This window comes from Paramisgurnus dabryanus, chromosome 3 (assembly GCF_030506205.2).
Source record: "Paramisgurnus dabryanus chromosome 3, PD_genome_1.1, whole genome shotgun sequence".
NCBI lineage: Eukaryota > Metazoa > Chordata > Actinopteri > Cypriniformes > Cobitidae > Paramisgurnus > Paramisgurnus dabryanus.
Window position 1 is genome coordinate 5,247,854 of NC_133339.1, and position 15,020 is coordinate 5,262,873.

General features: G+C 36.1%; 1 protein-coding gene across 1 annotated transcript; it reads right to left on the minus strand.

Moving 5' to 3' along the window:
- Positions 1-928: 928 nt before the first annotated feature.
- Positions 929-14,819, minus strand: LOC135768390 (uncharacterized). The gene is made up of 7 exons (XM_073813850.1): positions 14,780-14,819; positions 12,169-12,519; positions 11,778-12,050; positions 5,530-5,625; positions 2,707-5,124; positions 2,540-2,566; positions 929-2,297 (listed from the first exon to the last, which is right to left on the minus strand). Exons 1-7 carry the CDS (start codon positions 14,817-14,819, stop codon positions 1,768-1,770), a joined length of 3,735 nt encoding a protein of 1,244 aa, XP_073669951.1. The 3' UTR covers positions 929-1,767.
- Positions 14,820-15,020: the final 201 nt, after the last annotated feature.

Here is a 15,020-nt window from a genome sequence, read left to right on the forward strand (position 1 = left end):
TCAGGGGCACAGTCACTGATTTAGGAACCCTTGACAATTCAAATGCATTATTTTTCTCTCTCAAAACAACTTTTTTTAAACATAAAAATTAAATAATGAAATAATTTTCCAAAACACGCACACACACCCTGTTAACCCGAGATCTTATTTAAGGCGTTTAACCAAAATCCCAAACTCGCTTCTTGGTTTTGCCTAAAAAAAAACATTATCCATGTGGCACTCTATTATTTGTCAAGATGCTGACAACGTTTTATTTTATTTTATTATTTTATTTTATTTTATTTGCCATAATACAACAGTTCAGAGTTAATAATAAATACAATAAACAAAAAAGAAAAGGTCATTTAATTTATTTCACAAGTTTGCATGGAATCCATAGAGAATGAGATAAAGCACATTAGGCGTGTTGTCCGAGGGGTCCCAGAGTACTCCTGAGGTGATGGGGTGGAGGAGGGATGCTGCAATAAAATGTCACGGGACAGAGGTGAGGGATGGCTATAGGAAGCTCTTTGCGCTGATTGGTTGGATCAAATGACCATGCTCCTCCCGGACTTAGTTAAATAAACTTCATGTCATATTTGCTTGTAATCTTATCAGCTTTATTCTTTAGCATCGTACAATAATTTTTAAGCTCATTGTTAAAATAAAAAGAACTTTGATTTGGAGTCAGACCATTTAACTTTATAAATATGAAATTTCCCTTGTAAAATCAACATTTGAATAAGATATTTTCAATATCTTTATCAAGTGTTTGATCATTAAAGCATATTAATATGTCCAAAACAGTTAGTTTCCAATTCAACCCAAAACACATTTTTAAGTGTTGAGACGTGACATTAAAAGTACAAAATTGTATGGAAAAAATATTTTTCTTTAACAATTTTATTAAGTACAGTAAAAGTACAAGTATTCTGTTAAAATTGTAATTAAAGCAGATACAAAAAAAAATACTTATGTACAGTAAACCAAGAACAAATACTCCCATATTTTACACCCGTCTAAAGCTTTCCCATGCTTTTTGGAAACGCACCCGGTTTGGCCAGTATTTATGTATTGATGGTCCTGCTTATTTTTTTTTTGCCATGTAACATTAAACAAGGTTATGACAACTACTAGCCTACCTCATATAACTTTCAAATATTGTTAAAGTATAAAGTGACTAATAAAATAAGAACAAAATCTATTTATCAGCAATATTACACAAATAATGTTAATACAATACAACATACATAAAAATAAAATAAAACAGTTCTGTACACTGAAAAAATACTTAATTTTTTAAAGGTAAGTGGTCACAATAAATGTATTTAAGCTACATAAAAAATAAAACACTTTTGTTTAAATGTATCTTAAATAGTAAATTAAATGAATCATTTTTTTTCAGTGTACAGGTTTTTCAGATTGTTCTAACAGTGATGTAGTTTGCAGGTACAGAAATTGATGCTAGATTTGTCACTAGTATTTAAAAAAAAAAAGAAAATAAAAGTAAAAGAGAACAAAAAACTAAACTTTAAATTTAATGAAGCATTAATAAAAAAAACTTTATATATTTAAAATATATTTGCAATTTCTTTATTCACATTTGCCTTTTATTTTAATATTGGCAGTTTTGCCTCAAGATTATAATGAAAATATAATGAAAATAAAATGTCAAATCATTAGTCAGTTTATTTTTCAATTGGACGCATTATCACAAGTCTTTTTGAATGGGGGCTGTGATTCCCTCTCAATTGGAGATTATTTTAGATCAGATCTTATGAGAGATCACTAGATGACAAGTGATACATCTGACTTTTTAGACCAATCATGACCCAAAGAAAAAAAAGGATATAGATGTTCATCAAAAGACTGTGCAGTGAAGGAGTAGATATGAAAAACAGACTCCATATCATAAAAAGACACCCGACCCTCCTCATAATCCACAAACACCCCAACTCTCCGAGGCGCCACATTCAGGAAAAGAGGAATATATGGATTCTCACAAGCCAAATACATCCCATCTCTCCTTCCCATAGTCCAGAATCCATTCTTAGGATTCAGACTGATCTCGCCGTTCCTTTTAACAGAGTCTTTGGCCACACCTAAATACCACCTTGTTACCCCCTTCACCTGCACCTCATAGTAAAAACACCCTGAGGCGAATCCTTGCTTTCCAAGAACACAGAAATATGTGTTATTTTGCTCTTTATTTCCATCCTTTACTCTTTTAAGTTTGTATTCATATCTCATTTGTTTCCCATCATCAGACAAAATTAGATCAGGATGAGCTGAATCAGGATCCAGAGTCACATTCACTGCTAAAAAATTGAGATTTCTGCTTTACAGATGAATGTTGTAATAATGATGATAATAATATTATTAGTTTGTGTCTTTCTATAACACAACATCACTTTGCAGAGAAATAAACAAACATAAACGCAAAGCATGGAGAAAATTAACTTATGTTAAATATATAATAAATGTAAAATATTTTTTTAAAGAGGATAACAAAACTTTACTTACATAAAAACTTTAATGATGTCATCAAACTTTAACTTACCTGCATATTTTCTTAACAGTGATTTCACTAAAAACAGACAGACAGTAAAGAGTTAAACAGAGATCATAACAGAATTATACTTAAGATTGAAAATGACGAAAAATCACAGTGAAATATGACACACAATGTGTTACATTGATCTGTACTCTTTGTGGCCTGGTTCTCACTTTTTAGGGTCTGGTTCTCACTTTTTAGGTTCTCACTTTTTAGAGTCTGATCTTCACTCTTTAGGGTCCGGTTCTCACTCTTTAGGTTCTCATTCTTTAGGGTCTGGTTCTCACTTTTTAGGTTCTCACTCTTTAGAGTCTGATCTTCATTCTTTATGGTCTGGTTCTCACTCTTAAGGGTGTGGTTCTCACTCTTTAGGGCTTCACTCTTTAGGGTCTCACTCTTTAGGGTCTGGTTCTCACTCTTTAGGGTCTGGTTCTCACTTTTTAGGTTCTCACTCTTTAGGGTCTGATCTTCACTCTGCAGGATCTGGTTCTCACTTTTTAGGTTCTCACTCTTTGGAGTCTGATCTTCACTCTTTAGGGTCTGGTTCTCACTCTTTAGGTTCTCATTTTTTAGGTTCCCACTCTTCAGTCTCTGGTCCTCACTCTTTAGAGTCTGGTCTTCACTCTGTAGGATCTGGTTCTCACTCTTTAGGGTCCGGTTCTCACTCTTTAGGGTCCGGTTCTCACTCTTTAGGGTCTGGTTCTCACTTTTTACATTCTCACTTTTCAGAGCCTGATCTTCACTCTTTAGGGTCTGGTTCTCCCTCTTTAGGGTCTGGTTCTCACTCTTTAGGGTTTGGTTCTCACTCTTTAGGTTCTCACTCTTCAGTCTCTTGTCCTCACTCTTTAGAGTCTGGTCTTCACTCTGTATGGTCTGGTTCTCACTCTTTAGGCTCTGGTTCTCACTTTTTACGTTCTCACTTTTGAGAGTCTGGTTCTCACTCTTTAGGGTCTGGTTTTCACTCTTTAGGTTTTCATTCTTAAGGGTCTGGTTCTCACTTTTTACGTTCTCACTTTTTAGAGTCTGATCTTCACTCTTTAGGGTCTGGTTCTCACTCTTTAGGTTTTCATCCTTTAGGGTCTGGTTCTCACTCTTTAGGTTTTCACCCTTTAGGGTCTGGTTCTCACTCTTTAGGTTCTCACTCTTTAGGTTTTCATCCTTTAGGGTCTGGTTCTCACTCTTTAGGTTCTCACTCTTGAGGCTCTGGTCCTCACTCTTTAGGTTCTCATTCTTTAGGGTTTGATCTTTACTCTTTAGAATCTCACTCTTTTGGATCTGGGTTTCTATCTTTAAGGTCTGGTCTTCATTCTTTAGGCTCTCACTCTTTTGGGTCTTGGTCTCCATCTTTATGGTCTGATCTTTACTCTTAAGGTTCTCACTCTTTAGGATCTGGTCCTCACTTTTTATGGTCTGGTCCTCACTCTTTAGGGTCTGGTTCTCACTCTTTAGGGTCTGTTTCTCACTATTTAGGGTCTGATCTTCACTCTTTATCTTTTCACTCCTCAGGGTCTGGTTCTCACTCTTTAGGGTCTGGTTCTTACTCTTTAGGGGCTGGTTCTCAACCTTTAGGGTCTGGTTCTCACTCTTTAGGGTCTGGTTCTCACTCTTTAGGGTTTGGTTCTCACTCTTTAGGTTCTCACTCTTCAGTCTCTTGTCCTCACTCTTTAGAGTCTGGTCTTCACTCTGTATGGTCTGGTTCTCACTCTTTAGGCTCTGGTTCTCACTTTTTACGTTCTCACTTTTGAGAGTCTGGTTCTCACTCTTTAGGGTCTGGTTCTCCCTCTTTAGGGTCTGGTTTTCACTCTTTAGGTTTTCATTCTTAAGGGTCTGGTTCTCACTTTTTACGTTCTCACTTTTTAGAGTCTGATCTTCACTCTTTAGGGTCTGGTTCTCACTCTTTAGGTTTTCATCCTTTAGGGTCTGGTTCTCACTCTTTAGGTTTTCACCCTTTAGGGTCTGGTTCTCACTCTTTAGGTTCTCACTCTTTAGGTTTTCATCCTTTAGGGTCTGGTTCTCACTCTTTAGGTTCTCACTCTTGAGGCTCTGGTCCTCACTCTTTAGGTTCTCATTCTTTAGGGTTTGATCTTTACTCTTTAGAATCTCACTCTTTTGGATCTGGGTTTCTATCTTTAAGGTCTGGTCTTCATTCTTTAGGCTCTCACTCTTTTGGGTCTTGGTCTCCATCTTTATGGTCTGATCTTTACTCTTAAGGTTCTCACTCTTTAGGATCTGGTCCTCACTTTTTATGGTCTGGTCCTCACTCTTTAGGGTCTGGTTCTCACTCTTTAGGGTCTGTTTCTCACTATTTAGGGTCTGATCTTCACTCTTTATCTTTTCACTCCTCAGGGTCTGGTTCTCACTCTTTAGGGTCTGGTTCTTACTCTTTAGGGGCTGGTTCTCAACCTTTAGGGTCTGGTTCTCACTCTTTAGGGTATGGTTCTCACTCTTTAGGGTCTGGTTCTTACTCTTTAGGGGCTGGTTCTCAACCTTTAGGGTCTGGTTCTCACTCTTTAGGGTATGGTTCTCACTCTTCAGGGTCTGGTCTTCACTCTGTAGTCTCTGGTCCTCTCTTTGTTTTTTACTCTGGAGTTCTGTAGAAAAAAACATTAAATTGACATAATTATTTCTTAACAGAAATAGCAACCATGAACATACACAACATTATTTTTAGGCAATTGCCAACTTGACACTATGTTCATCTTTACAGGATAATGTGTGCAGTTTCCACCACATAACACAGACCATAAAAACTGTTGTGATCTATTTTAATTCGTTTTGCTTTTAAGTGCTGATATGAGAAGTGAAATCTCAAATCGCTGTGTGCTCACTGCTCAAATAAAGATTACGTTAATCTAAACCTGAAAATGTTATTCTTTTAAAAACTGTAACAAACATCATTCACACACACACTACACTAACTAAGATGAACAATCATAGGTCTCACTATATACAATATTTACAAACATTAAATCTAATAAAACAAACATGGAAGTTACCTCTTGTGTTATGAACAAACAAAGTAATCAGTATTGCAATCACAACACTGAGCACAACTGAAATCAAGATCAGGATCCAGAAATTAAACATTTTACCTGTAAAACAAAACTGTTGTGTTTAGAAACCAAGCTCACTGTTTAGAGTAATAAATAACCTTCTGTTTCATTAAAAATAACAATGATCAAGCTGTAAAGTACATTTAGGCTCAAATACAATGCATACTATGCTTCACAACAACAAAAATCACAGTACTCAGATTTCCAACTCAGATATCAACCAGTGTTCCCAGTGTACCGAACTCATGAAAGAGGATCCAAGGTGCAGAAGTCTGGCCTCCAGTCCGTTGGTCCCAGAGGCATCAGTGGTTTATCACCTGTTCTCTCCCTGTTGTGGCTATGGCCTTTATCTAACAAACTATGATATTTTGTGGAATGATTTTCATTTCACCAAACTACAGACTCAGACATGATCAAATGTTTTCGCATAACCTGTTATTTTACATTCCTTGAACTGTCAGAGTTTCAGAAATTTACTGTGACATGCAATGAATTCCCTGCTTTGATTTAATAAACAAACAAACAAAAAACATAGAATGATCTCTTAATGAGTAAGGATATATGTTTTGAATTATTGTCAGATATGGTGTATTAAACATGATACACTCATGACATTATTATGCACTACTGTCAGTGTCTGTTAAACTGCACTAAATAAATGCACTTCATTAATATGCTCATAAAATAAACATAGCATGTTTACATCCACATATTTTCTCATTAACACAACTGCTGAGTTATTATTATAACCCATTGTTGTTTATAATATCATCTTGTATTGGGTCATTTTTAACCAAACTGTGTGTTCTGTCCGATATTATCCCATGACAACCCAGTTGTCATTAAATTAGTTAAGAAAAGTTAAACTTTATGCAAATGATGAGCGATTTTTTTCCAGCTACTACCAAGGGAAGCGAAAAGTGGAGTTGCGTCATCCTTTTCACGCCAGTTACTGTGGACCCTACTCATTTGTTTATGACAAGAAGATTTATAAATGCCTCATTGAAAGAAACCGGCGACACACAAGAGAAAGTCGCTGGTGGTCTGAATGAGGCTGGAGGCGATGCGAAAACACAGTGTAAATTGAGTATTTTGGGCGTTTGATGCGCATAATGCATGATTCGCGCAAGATGAGGAATCTCAACTTTGGCGAATATTCATGCCGCGTTAACAAATCAGAAGCTTGCTCTAGTGACTAGTGAGTATGACATAGGGAGCGGAGGCAGAAATGAAACAACAATGGAGGACAAAATCATTGTCGCTGTATGTAGACACCTGGAGCTGTACAATACATCTTCGTACTTAGAAGATAGAAACAGGAATTTAAAGGATCTTGCTTGTGAGGGAGGAGGTTGGACAACCTGGTGAATTGTAAAAAATACTCTTTACTTAATATGAGCTATATATACATATTGAGACCAGCTAAAGCTACGTGCGAATAGCCCAATTCATTCGCATCATTCGCGTCTGGTGTGAACGCAGAGTTAGACTGCAGTACATCCTAAATACACAAGTATTACAACCGCCATTCCCTTCTTGAACCATCTGCATCCCTATTTGCAGAGTTGTTTGTCCAGTGCAGTGGGGGTTAAAGGTGGTCTTCTTGATTATAATCAAACTGATCAATCAGTTGCGTTTGGTCACATGGTCAAACAAAAGGATAAATATGGAATGTTGGATATGCTCGCTCTCTTCTTTTTCCCTGAACTTCATTTGGACTGATCTCCTTGAACTCTGCTCTTGGATTCTGTCCAAATTCACTAGAATTCATTAACATATCATAAATAGTCATGTTCTCTTCCTCAGAACTGCCTCTCTCTCTCTCTCTCTCTCTCTCTCTCTCTCACATGCACGCACATACATGCGCCAGTGGCGGCTGGTGCTAAAAAAATTTGGGCGGGCGCAAACACACTCAAAATCAAACTTTTACTGTAGTAATGCAGTACTCTCTTAATAGCCATTTATCAGGTGATGAGTATACTACTAAGCTAAAATGTTAGTAATAAATTACAGTTGAAATGAAACGCACAAAATAAATGTACTATGAATCTGTAATGAACTAATATCAAGGTAATCATTCACGCACACGCACGCACGCGCACACACAGAGGTTGCGATAGACTTTTTCAATCTCCGTCATTTTTTTGATAAAGTCCTTCACAGTCAGTTGTTATCCGTCATTTCATGTTTTAATTATTTTCATTTTCGTTCACATGTCAATTTCTAATCATAAACTTACAAGACGAGCATACAAGTCAAATGTGTTTATTCATTTGTTTAGAGAACAGATAAACGGAGACCGTGCATCACTTTACCATCACATAAAGCAGATGAATTAATGTTTTTTTCTCACAGTGACAGCGGAGGCAATAAAACACGCGAGCTTATGCTGAACAGGCAAATATGAACAAATCAAATAACAAAATACTACTGCGATTAAAATATCAATAAACATGTAAAAATCTGAATTGAACTAAACTCATCTGAAACCATCTTGTGTAATAAACGCATGAAGGCAAATTAATGCAGATTCTTGTCATTAGATTTTGTATCTTTACCTTAGACAGGCGTCTTGTTGCAGCGCTCCTGTAGTGTTTAACTTCAGCAGCCATGCGCAGACCAATCAGTGTATGACATCAACATATCGCGAGAATGTTTAGAAACCAGGGCGTCATTTGAGCAACACACTGCCACTAACTGGACATGCCTAGGAATTACATTCTCAAGTTAAGTTGTTTGGGCAATCTGCCAAAATGGCGTTCAGATTTTTCTTTATTCTGCTTCAATTTTCTCCGTCAAAGACTTTTCGTTTAATGCGACCGAACACACACCAAAAGAGACATTAAAGTTGCCTAATCAGAGGCTCGTACATTTCTTTTTGCTTTTATAGCAATAGCACAAGCACTTTTTACCCTCACAACAGACTTAAGTACATAGGCTAAGTACATGTACAATATGCACAGTTCGTGGAGTTTCCTTTAAAACAGTGGTTTTCTCGTGGGTGCTTTTTTAAACTCTACAACAACAAAACTAACAACAAAGTTGACCAAGCCACGGAAAATACCGGATTATATGAGCTCTCGCTCTCATTATGTCCACGCAACACAAGCTCAAACGCGCCACAAAAGTTCATGTCGTGCGTCTATCATGCATTCAGACTTTAAAACAGCAAACAGGGAAAAAAATAAAACTCAAGACTTACATGCTATATCCAGCTAGCCAACTCCGTTTGCCATGAGAAGTGGTGGAGCACACAGACTGCCATCATTTGACTCTGTTGGTTGATCTGGTCCAAGCTTCTTAATCCTTTATTTATTCATCAATTAAATACCTTGTATAGGGTGATTTTGTAAGGATAAAAGCATATTTTCCTTCATCTCAAGATATTTCACTTGCTTTCACTGATCTGTACTGTAGCTATCAGTTAACACAGCAATCTCCAATGCGGTTATGAGACTCTGAGAACGATCCAATCACAGGAGGTAAAAAACATTCAAAGAAATATTGATTCGCTTAATACATAAGTGGGAGTGTTTGGGGCGCACAGTCCTGCGCCCCAGGGCGGATCCGAAACCAGGCACTTAGAGCTCAGCCTCAGGTCACATGTTTTTACCCTTTTTCCTGACCTACATAGACACTCATTAGGGGTGCGCCCCAGACACACAAACATGACACACACACAACGAACTCAGTTTTGATTTTTAATTGTTTTAAATAAATTATAACATGACAAACAGTGAAATGGTACAACTAAATGATTTTATTTTGTATTAATTTGCACTATATATTTAACTTTTTAGTAACATGTTAAAGTAGCTTTTCTCTCTGGCCATCTTTAAGGGGGCGGCGCCCCAGCGCCCACTAGTGACCAGCCGGCACTGACACACACACACACATTTACATTATACTTAAGTGCCCAGACTGGTTGCATATTTTCAAAAGTAAAGGAAATCCTAGTGTAGGATTAAAAATATAGGAATTTATTACTTCGTCACAATTTGTCACAACCCCCATTTCCATACTGTACCATCTGCATTCCTGTGCTTACAAAGACTATTGTTACAGCTGTTTGTTCAATACAGTGGGGGTTAAAGGTGTGGTCTTCTGATTGGTCAGTTTGAATGTATCATGTTAGGTTTGGTCACATGGTCAAGGGATAGAGAATAAAGGTCTTGGTTTTCATGAGCTCTGGGCTTTTGCCTTTTGGCATTTGCCATTCTTTCTGCCCTCTGCTTTTCTTCTTTACCTGAGTTCTTTGGTTTAGGCCTTTAGGCCAAGACTCCAGTTCTTAATGGTGATTCTCTTTCTTCTAAACTTTCTTTCTTTCTCTGTTCTCTATCTTATCAGGTAATATCTCACATACATTGGAAACAGTTAATTGTTTGTATTAAGTACCATTTTAATGCATTTATAGTGTAACCATTTAAATTGTAACTTTAAGTCAGTGCTGTTATTAAACCTTTTCATTTACAAATTTGTTGTTTAGTTTTGATTTAGTGTTAATACTTAAACGCTACATATTGCAATTCAATATATTTATATTCTAGCAATGCTCTCCCACATATTTTGCTATTATAACTGCACTTATTTCCGTCATTGGTATAGGTTGCAGAAGGGTGAAAATTGACCAGAAATACACAGTTTTATAATATCTTGCTGTTAAGATTTCTCAGTCATTTCGGCGTTCCTACAGACTGAACCACTGTAGTGAATCCACCCTTACACTAGTAATGTTTTATTTTTTACTCAATCCCAGATACATTGGTATTGAAAACAAAATGTTTTGAGTACAGAACAATGTTGTCAGTGACATAAAGATTATTTTCTAAAGAGAAAGTCAATTTAATTGCAGGCTCTTTGGTCTTTGGTTCTCAATCTTTATCTTTTCTTCAGTCTGTGGTGTTTCTTGGTTCCCACACTTTTACTTTTTAGTTCTGAGTAAAAAACATTAAACAGACATGATGATTTCTTAACGAAAGCATAAATAACAACTATAAAACTTCCACATGGCAAATTAAGATTGCCCACTTGACACTGTGTTGATCTTTACAAGATAATGTGTGCAGTTTCCACTGCACAAGATAAAGCCCTGTTTACACGTACATGGTTATTTAGAAAAACTGTTTCCCTTTGTTTGCGTCCTTCGTTTACACACAAATGGAGAACTCGCCTCTTAATCTGATTCTTTCTAAAAACTATTTTCTAAAAGTGGAGATTTTAAAAAACTTCGGTTGCACGGTTGCATGTGACAAATGGATATTTAGGCAGCTTAGTCACAGTATGCTCCAGAGATCGCACCTACGTCAATAGTGCGACTTTGTTCAAAAGAGAAACAGGAATTTGTAAATTTGTTGCTGTTTTCGGGATTCTGATTGGCTTACATGGGCTTGAGCTCCTCGTTACACTATATATATAAACGGGTACGTGTCAATGAACACTTTTCTGAAAACCGACATTTATTTTTGAAATCGGAGAGGTTGAAATGTCCGTTTATGAAAATAGCCGCCCACGTGTAAACATAGTCTAAAACTGTTGTAATTTATTTTGTTTTTGCTTTTAAGTGTTGTCATAAGAAGTAAAATCTCAAAGTGCAGTTTGTTCACTGCTCAGAAGTAGCTTCTTTAAAAACACTAACAAACAGCATTCACACAAACTGCACTCCACAAACTGATGACATGATCAATTTATGACAAAAACATAATTTCTTTATACAGTATCTAATCAACCTTAGATCTCACTATATACAGTATTAATAAATACTAAATCAAATAAAACAAACATGGATTTTACCTCTTGTGTCATTAACAGACAAAATGATCAGTGTTGCAATGACCACACTGAGCACAACATAAATGAAAATCCCGGATGAGCTCCAGGGGTTAAAAATTTGACCTGTAACACAAAACCTTCAAAGTCAAGAATAACTTAATGTTTCATTAGAAATATGAACAATGATCAATAGTACATTTATTCTCAAATACAATGCATTTTATGTTTTACTACAACAAAAAGGTACAGTAGAGTTGGGATGTGTCAAATCCAATTGGATCCACTTCTCCTCCTAGCTCCAATCGTAACACACAAGTTTTTTTTAAAGCCTCATATCTCTGAGATAATAAACAACATAACCAGAAACAGTGTGTGTGTGTGTGTGTGTGTGTGTGTGTGTGTGTGAGTGTGTGAGTACTTACTTGATGTAATAATCTCAGTCTCCTTCATGTGATGTCTCAGTTTGACTCTACAGTGATATTTACTGTCTCTGTTATATACAGTGATCATGTGTTTCACTCTGAATCCATCTGTCTCTCTCTGTTTGTCTGTATTTTCAGATGTCAAAGTGACTCCTTCACTGTCCAGCCACACAAGTTCAGGTTCAGGGTTCCAACCTTTAGATTCACACTGAAGATGAAGTCCACCAGAAACATCAAATCCATCTATAGTGATGAGTGGAGGACTTCCTACAGCTACACATAACAAAAACATGAAAAACATTCATTTAGTGATTTTTACTTTTAAATAAAAAATCTTATAATATAATAATAATTAAACACATTTAATGTTTATTTTCACTGGTTTGCTCACCTTCAACTCTGAGATCAACAGTGATGTCATCACTCCTGGTTTTGGACTGAACAAAACACTTATAAAGTCCTTCATCAGAGATCTGAACTCTTGAGAGTTTGAGTGATGTGTTTCCTTTCTGTAGTTCATCTTTAAACACTTCAGTTCTTCCTCTGTACGACTGAAGCTGATTTGTGTTTTTATCTTCATGATCTTCATAGAGATGAACCACTGAGTCTTTGAGATCAAGTCTAAACCACTCGACTCTCATGTTTACAGCACTGATGTTGGGTTTGAGAGAACAGGGCAGAATCACATCTTCACCAGATACAGCGAGGAGAGGAGCTACAGGTCCAACAACAGCAAACTGATCTGTTAGAGACAGAAAACAGGTCTGAAATCTGTTTTGTGCTTAGTGTCTTAGTTAACTCTTGTGATTTAGTGTCTTCTAAGTCTATTATTTACTACTAATACATTTAAAGGGATAGTTCGGCCAAAAATGATATTAAATCCATGATTTACTCACCCCCAAGCTGTCCGAGTTGCATATGTCCATCGTTTTTCAGACAAACACATTTTCAGATATTTTAGAAAATGTTTTAGATCTTTCAGTTGATTAAATGTAATGCTACGGGGTCCACGACCTTCAAGTCCAAAAAAAGTGCGTCCATCCTTCACAAAATAAATCCAAACGGCTCCAGGATGATAAACAAAGGTCTTCTGAGGGTAATCCGCGCGGTGTTGTTGTAGATGTAGGTGTTGTAGGTGTGTTGTTAAAATTTTATTAACGAAAATAACTACCTTCCGGTAGCGCCGCCATCTTAGACTCCTCTGTATTCAGGAGAGAGTATTAGCGTAGTGTACGCACTTTTCTTAGTGACGTATGACAAATTCGGAGGGCGGGGGCACAGAGCAGCAGCTGAGTAGCCTCCGTAGGCTGCGTAAGCTCTCAGCCTGAATGCGGACGCGACTAAGATGGCTGCGCTACCGGAAAGTATTTATTTATGTTAATAATGTTTTAAATATGGATATTTCTACAACAACACCGCGCGGATTACCCTCAGAAGACCTTTGTTTATCATCCTGGAGCCGTTTGGATTTATTTTGTGAAGGATGGACGCACTTTTTTTGGACTTGAAGGTCTTGGACCCCGTAACATTACATTTATTCAACTGAAAGATCTAAAACATTTTCTAAAATATCCGAAAATGTGTTTGTCTGAAAAACGATGGACATATGCAACTCAGACAGCTTGGGGGTGAGTAAATCATGGGTTTAATATCATTTTTGGCCGAACTATCGCTTTAACGGGAAATGTTATAATTCATTTAATTTTGCCAAATAAAAAAATTACAAAAAGGCTGTTTGTAAAAGGTTTGTCTGATAATGTTTTAATTCTTACTTTTTACTTTCTTTTGCATGTAAATATAATAAATGATTACCTGCTCTTAAATCTGTAATTTCACCAATAATCAGTAGAGTCACAAACATGAACTTCATCTTTGAATGACAGGTCACTAAAAATAAATAAAACTTTACAATTAGTAGGGGTGTGGTTTCTAAAAAATCATCAATGATAATATAAATGAACGGGAAACCGAAATCTCATTATTTTGAAATGTTTTAACTAATCTACGACTGTCCCTAACAATTATTTTGCTAACTGATAATGAAGTAATTTGATATTTTTGGTAATAAAAGTAGACCCAAGTAAGCAATAACCTTTAAAATTACATAATAATGATGATGCAATAATAATTGGTTCAAATAAAGTATCAAAACAAGTAGCCACATTACAGTAAGGCTACGTAGCCTTTTTAATAAAAAAACAGCACTGTAAACATTTTCTGCAGAAATTAAAGTACTACTGTGTATTACTGGCAACCAGCTGCCAGTAACTTACTGTAGATTTTACATTTATGTTATTTACTGGAAACAGTTTGTTCAAAGTTAAACTAACATGAAACATTTTCAGTCTTTATCTTCTACAGTAAGTTACTGGCAACCAGTTGCATAATTACAGCTAATTTTTACTGAGCATTATATTCACAAGTCATGAGCATATTACAGTTTATGACCAACTGCATATAATACTAAACTTTATAATTGTTAATATTCTGTCTCTATGATGTATGCAGTCTACAAATGCAACCTCCAAAGGATGCAGCCTTTTGTTAGAGAAATGGCCAGCACGAGAACTCTCATGACATAATTCATTTAGTAATACTTATTTAATCTCACAAGATCTCATCACACCCCATAACAAATAAGCAATTCACACAGATGACGTAAGAGCATTTTCCTTGGAACAACCACAACATTTAATACTGAAACACAATGCAGTATATTCGAAATATCTACACCTACCAGTGTTAGAAATACCTGTGTGTGTTCATTTATAAAATGAAACATAAATCATGAACAAATGAATCTATATAAATGTAAAAACAAGCAGTTCGAAGGCAGTCATTGATGAATTATACTACACTGAAATAACAATGAGATGCCTTATGATGGGTGCAAGATGCCCAGTCTGGATTTTGATAACATTTAAAACCCTGTTAGAATGGTCATAGGTGAAAAATGCCTTAAACATGCATGTTAAGAAAAATGTGTTTCTTTCAAGACTTACCTTCAGCTCGGCACTGAAACTGAATCAGTCCTGTTGACATGAGAGTTCGAACTAAATTAGTTTTTACTTTATCACAGTACATCTGAATGAATGTTACTCCCCTCCATATTTGTAAATGATGTTTATCTACATATTTTGAATAGACTATAGTTACCAAAATACCAAATATGATAAACCATTTAAACTTTTAATGTTTAAAATTTGCCTGTAAACTTGAGACTGACTTTATAATTGTTCATCA

Coding starts and splice junctions, on each gene's coding strand:
- LOC135768390 (XM_073813850.1), bottom strand. CDS start 14,819: ATGTCAACAGGACTGATTCAGTTTCAGTGCCGAGCTGAAG. Junction 12,520..14,779: donor GTTTCAGTGCCGAGCTGAAG/GTAAGTCTTGAA, acceptor TGTCTCTAACAG/ATCAGTTTGCTGTTGTTGGA. Junction 12,051..12,168: donor TGTTGATCTCAGAGTTGAAG/GTGAGCAAACCA, acceptor TGTTATGTGTAG/CTGTAGGAAGTCCTCCACTC.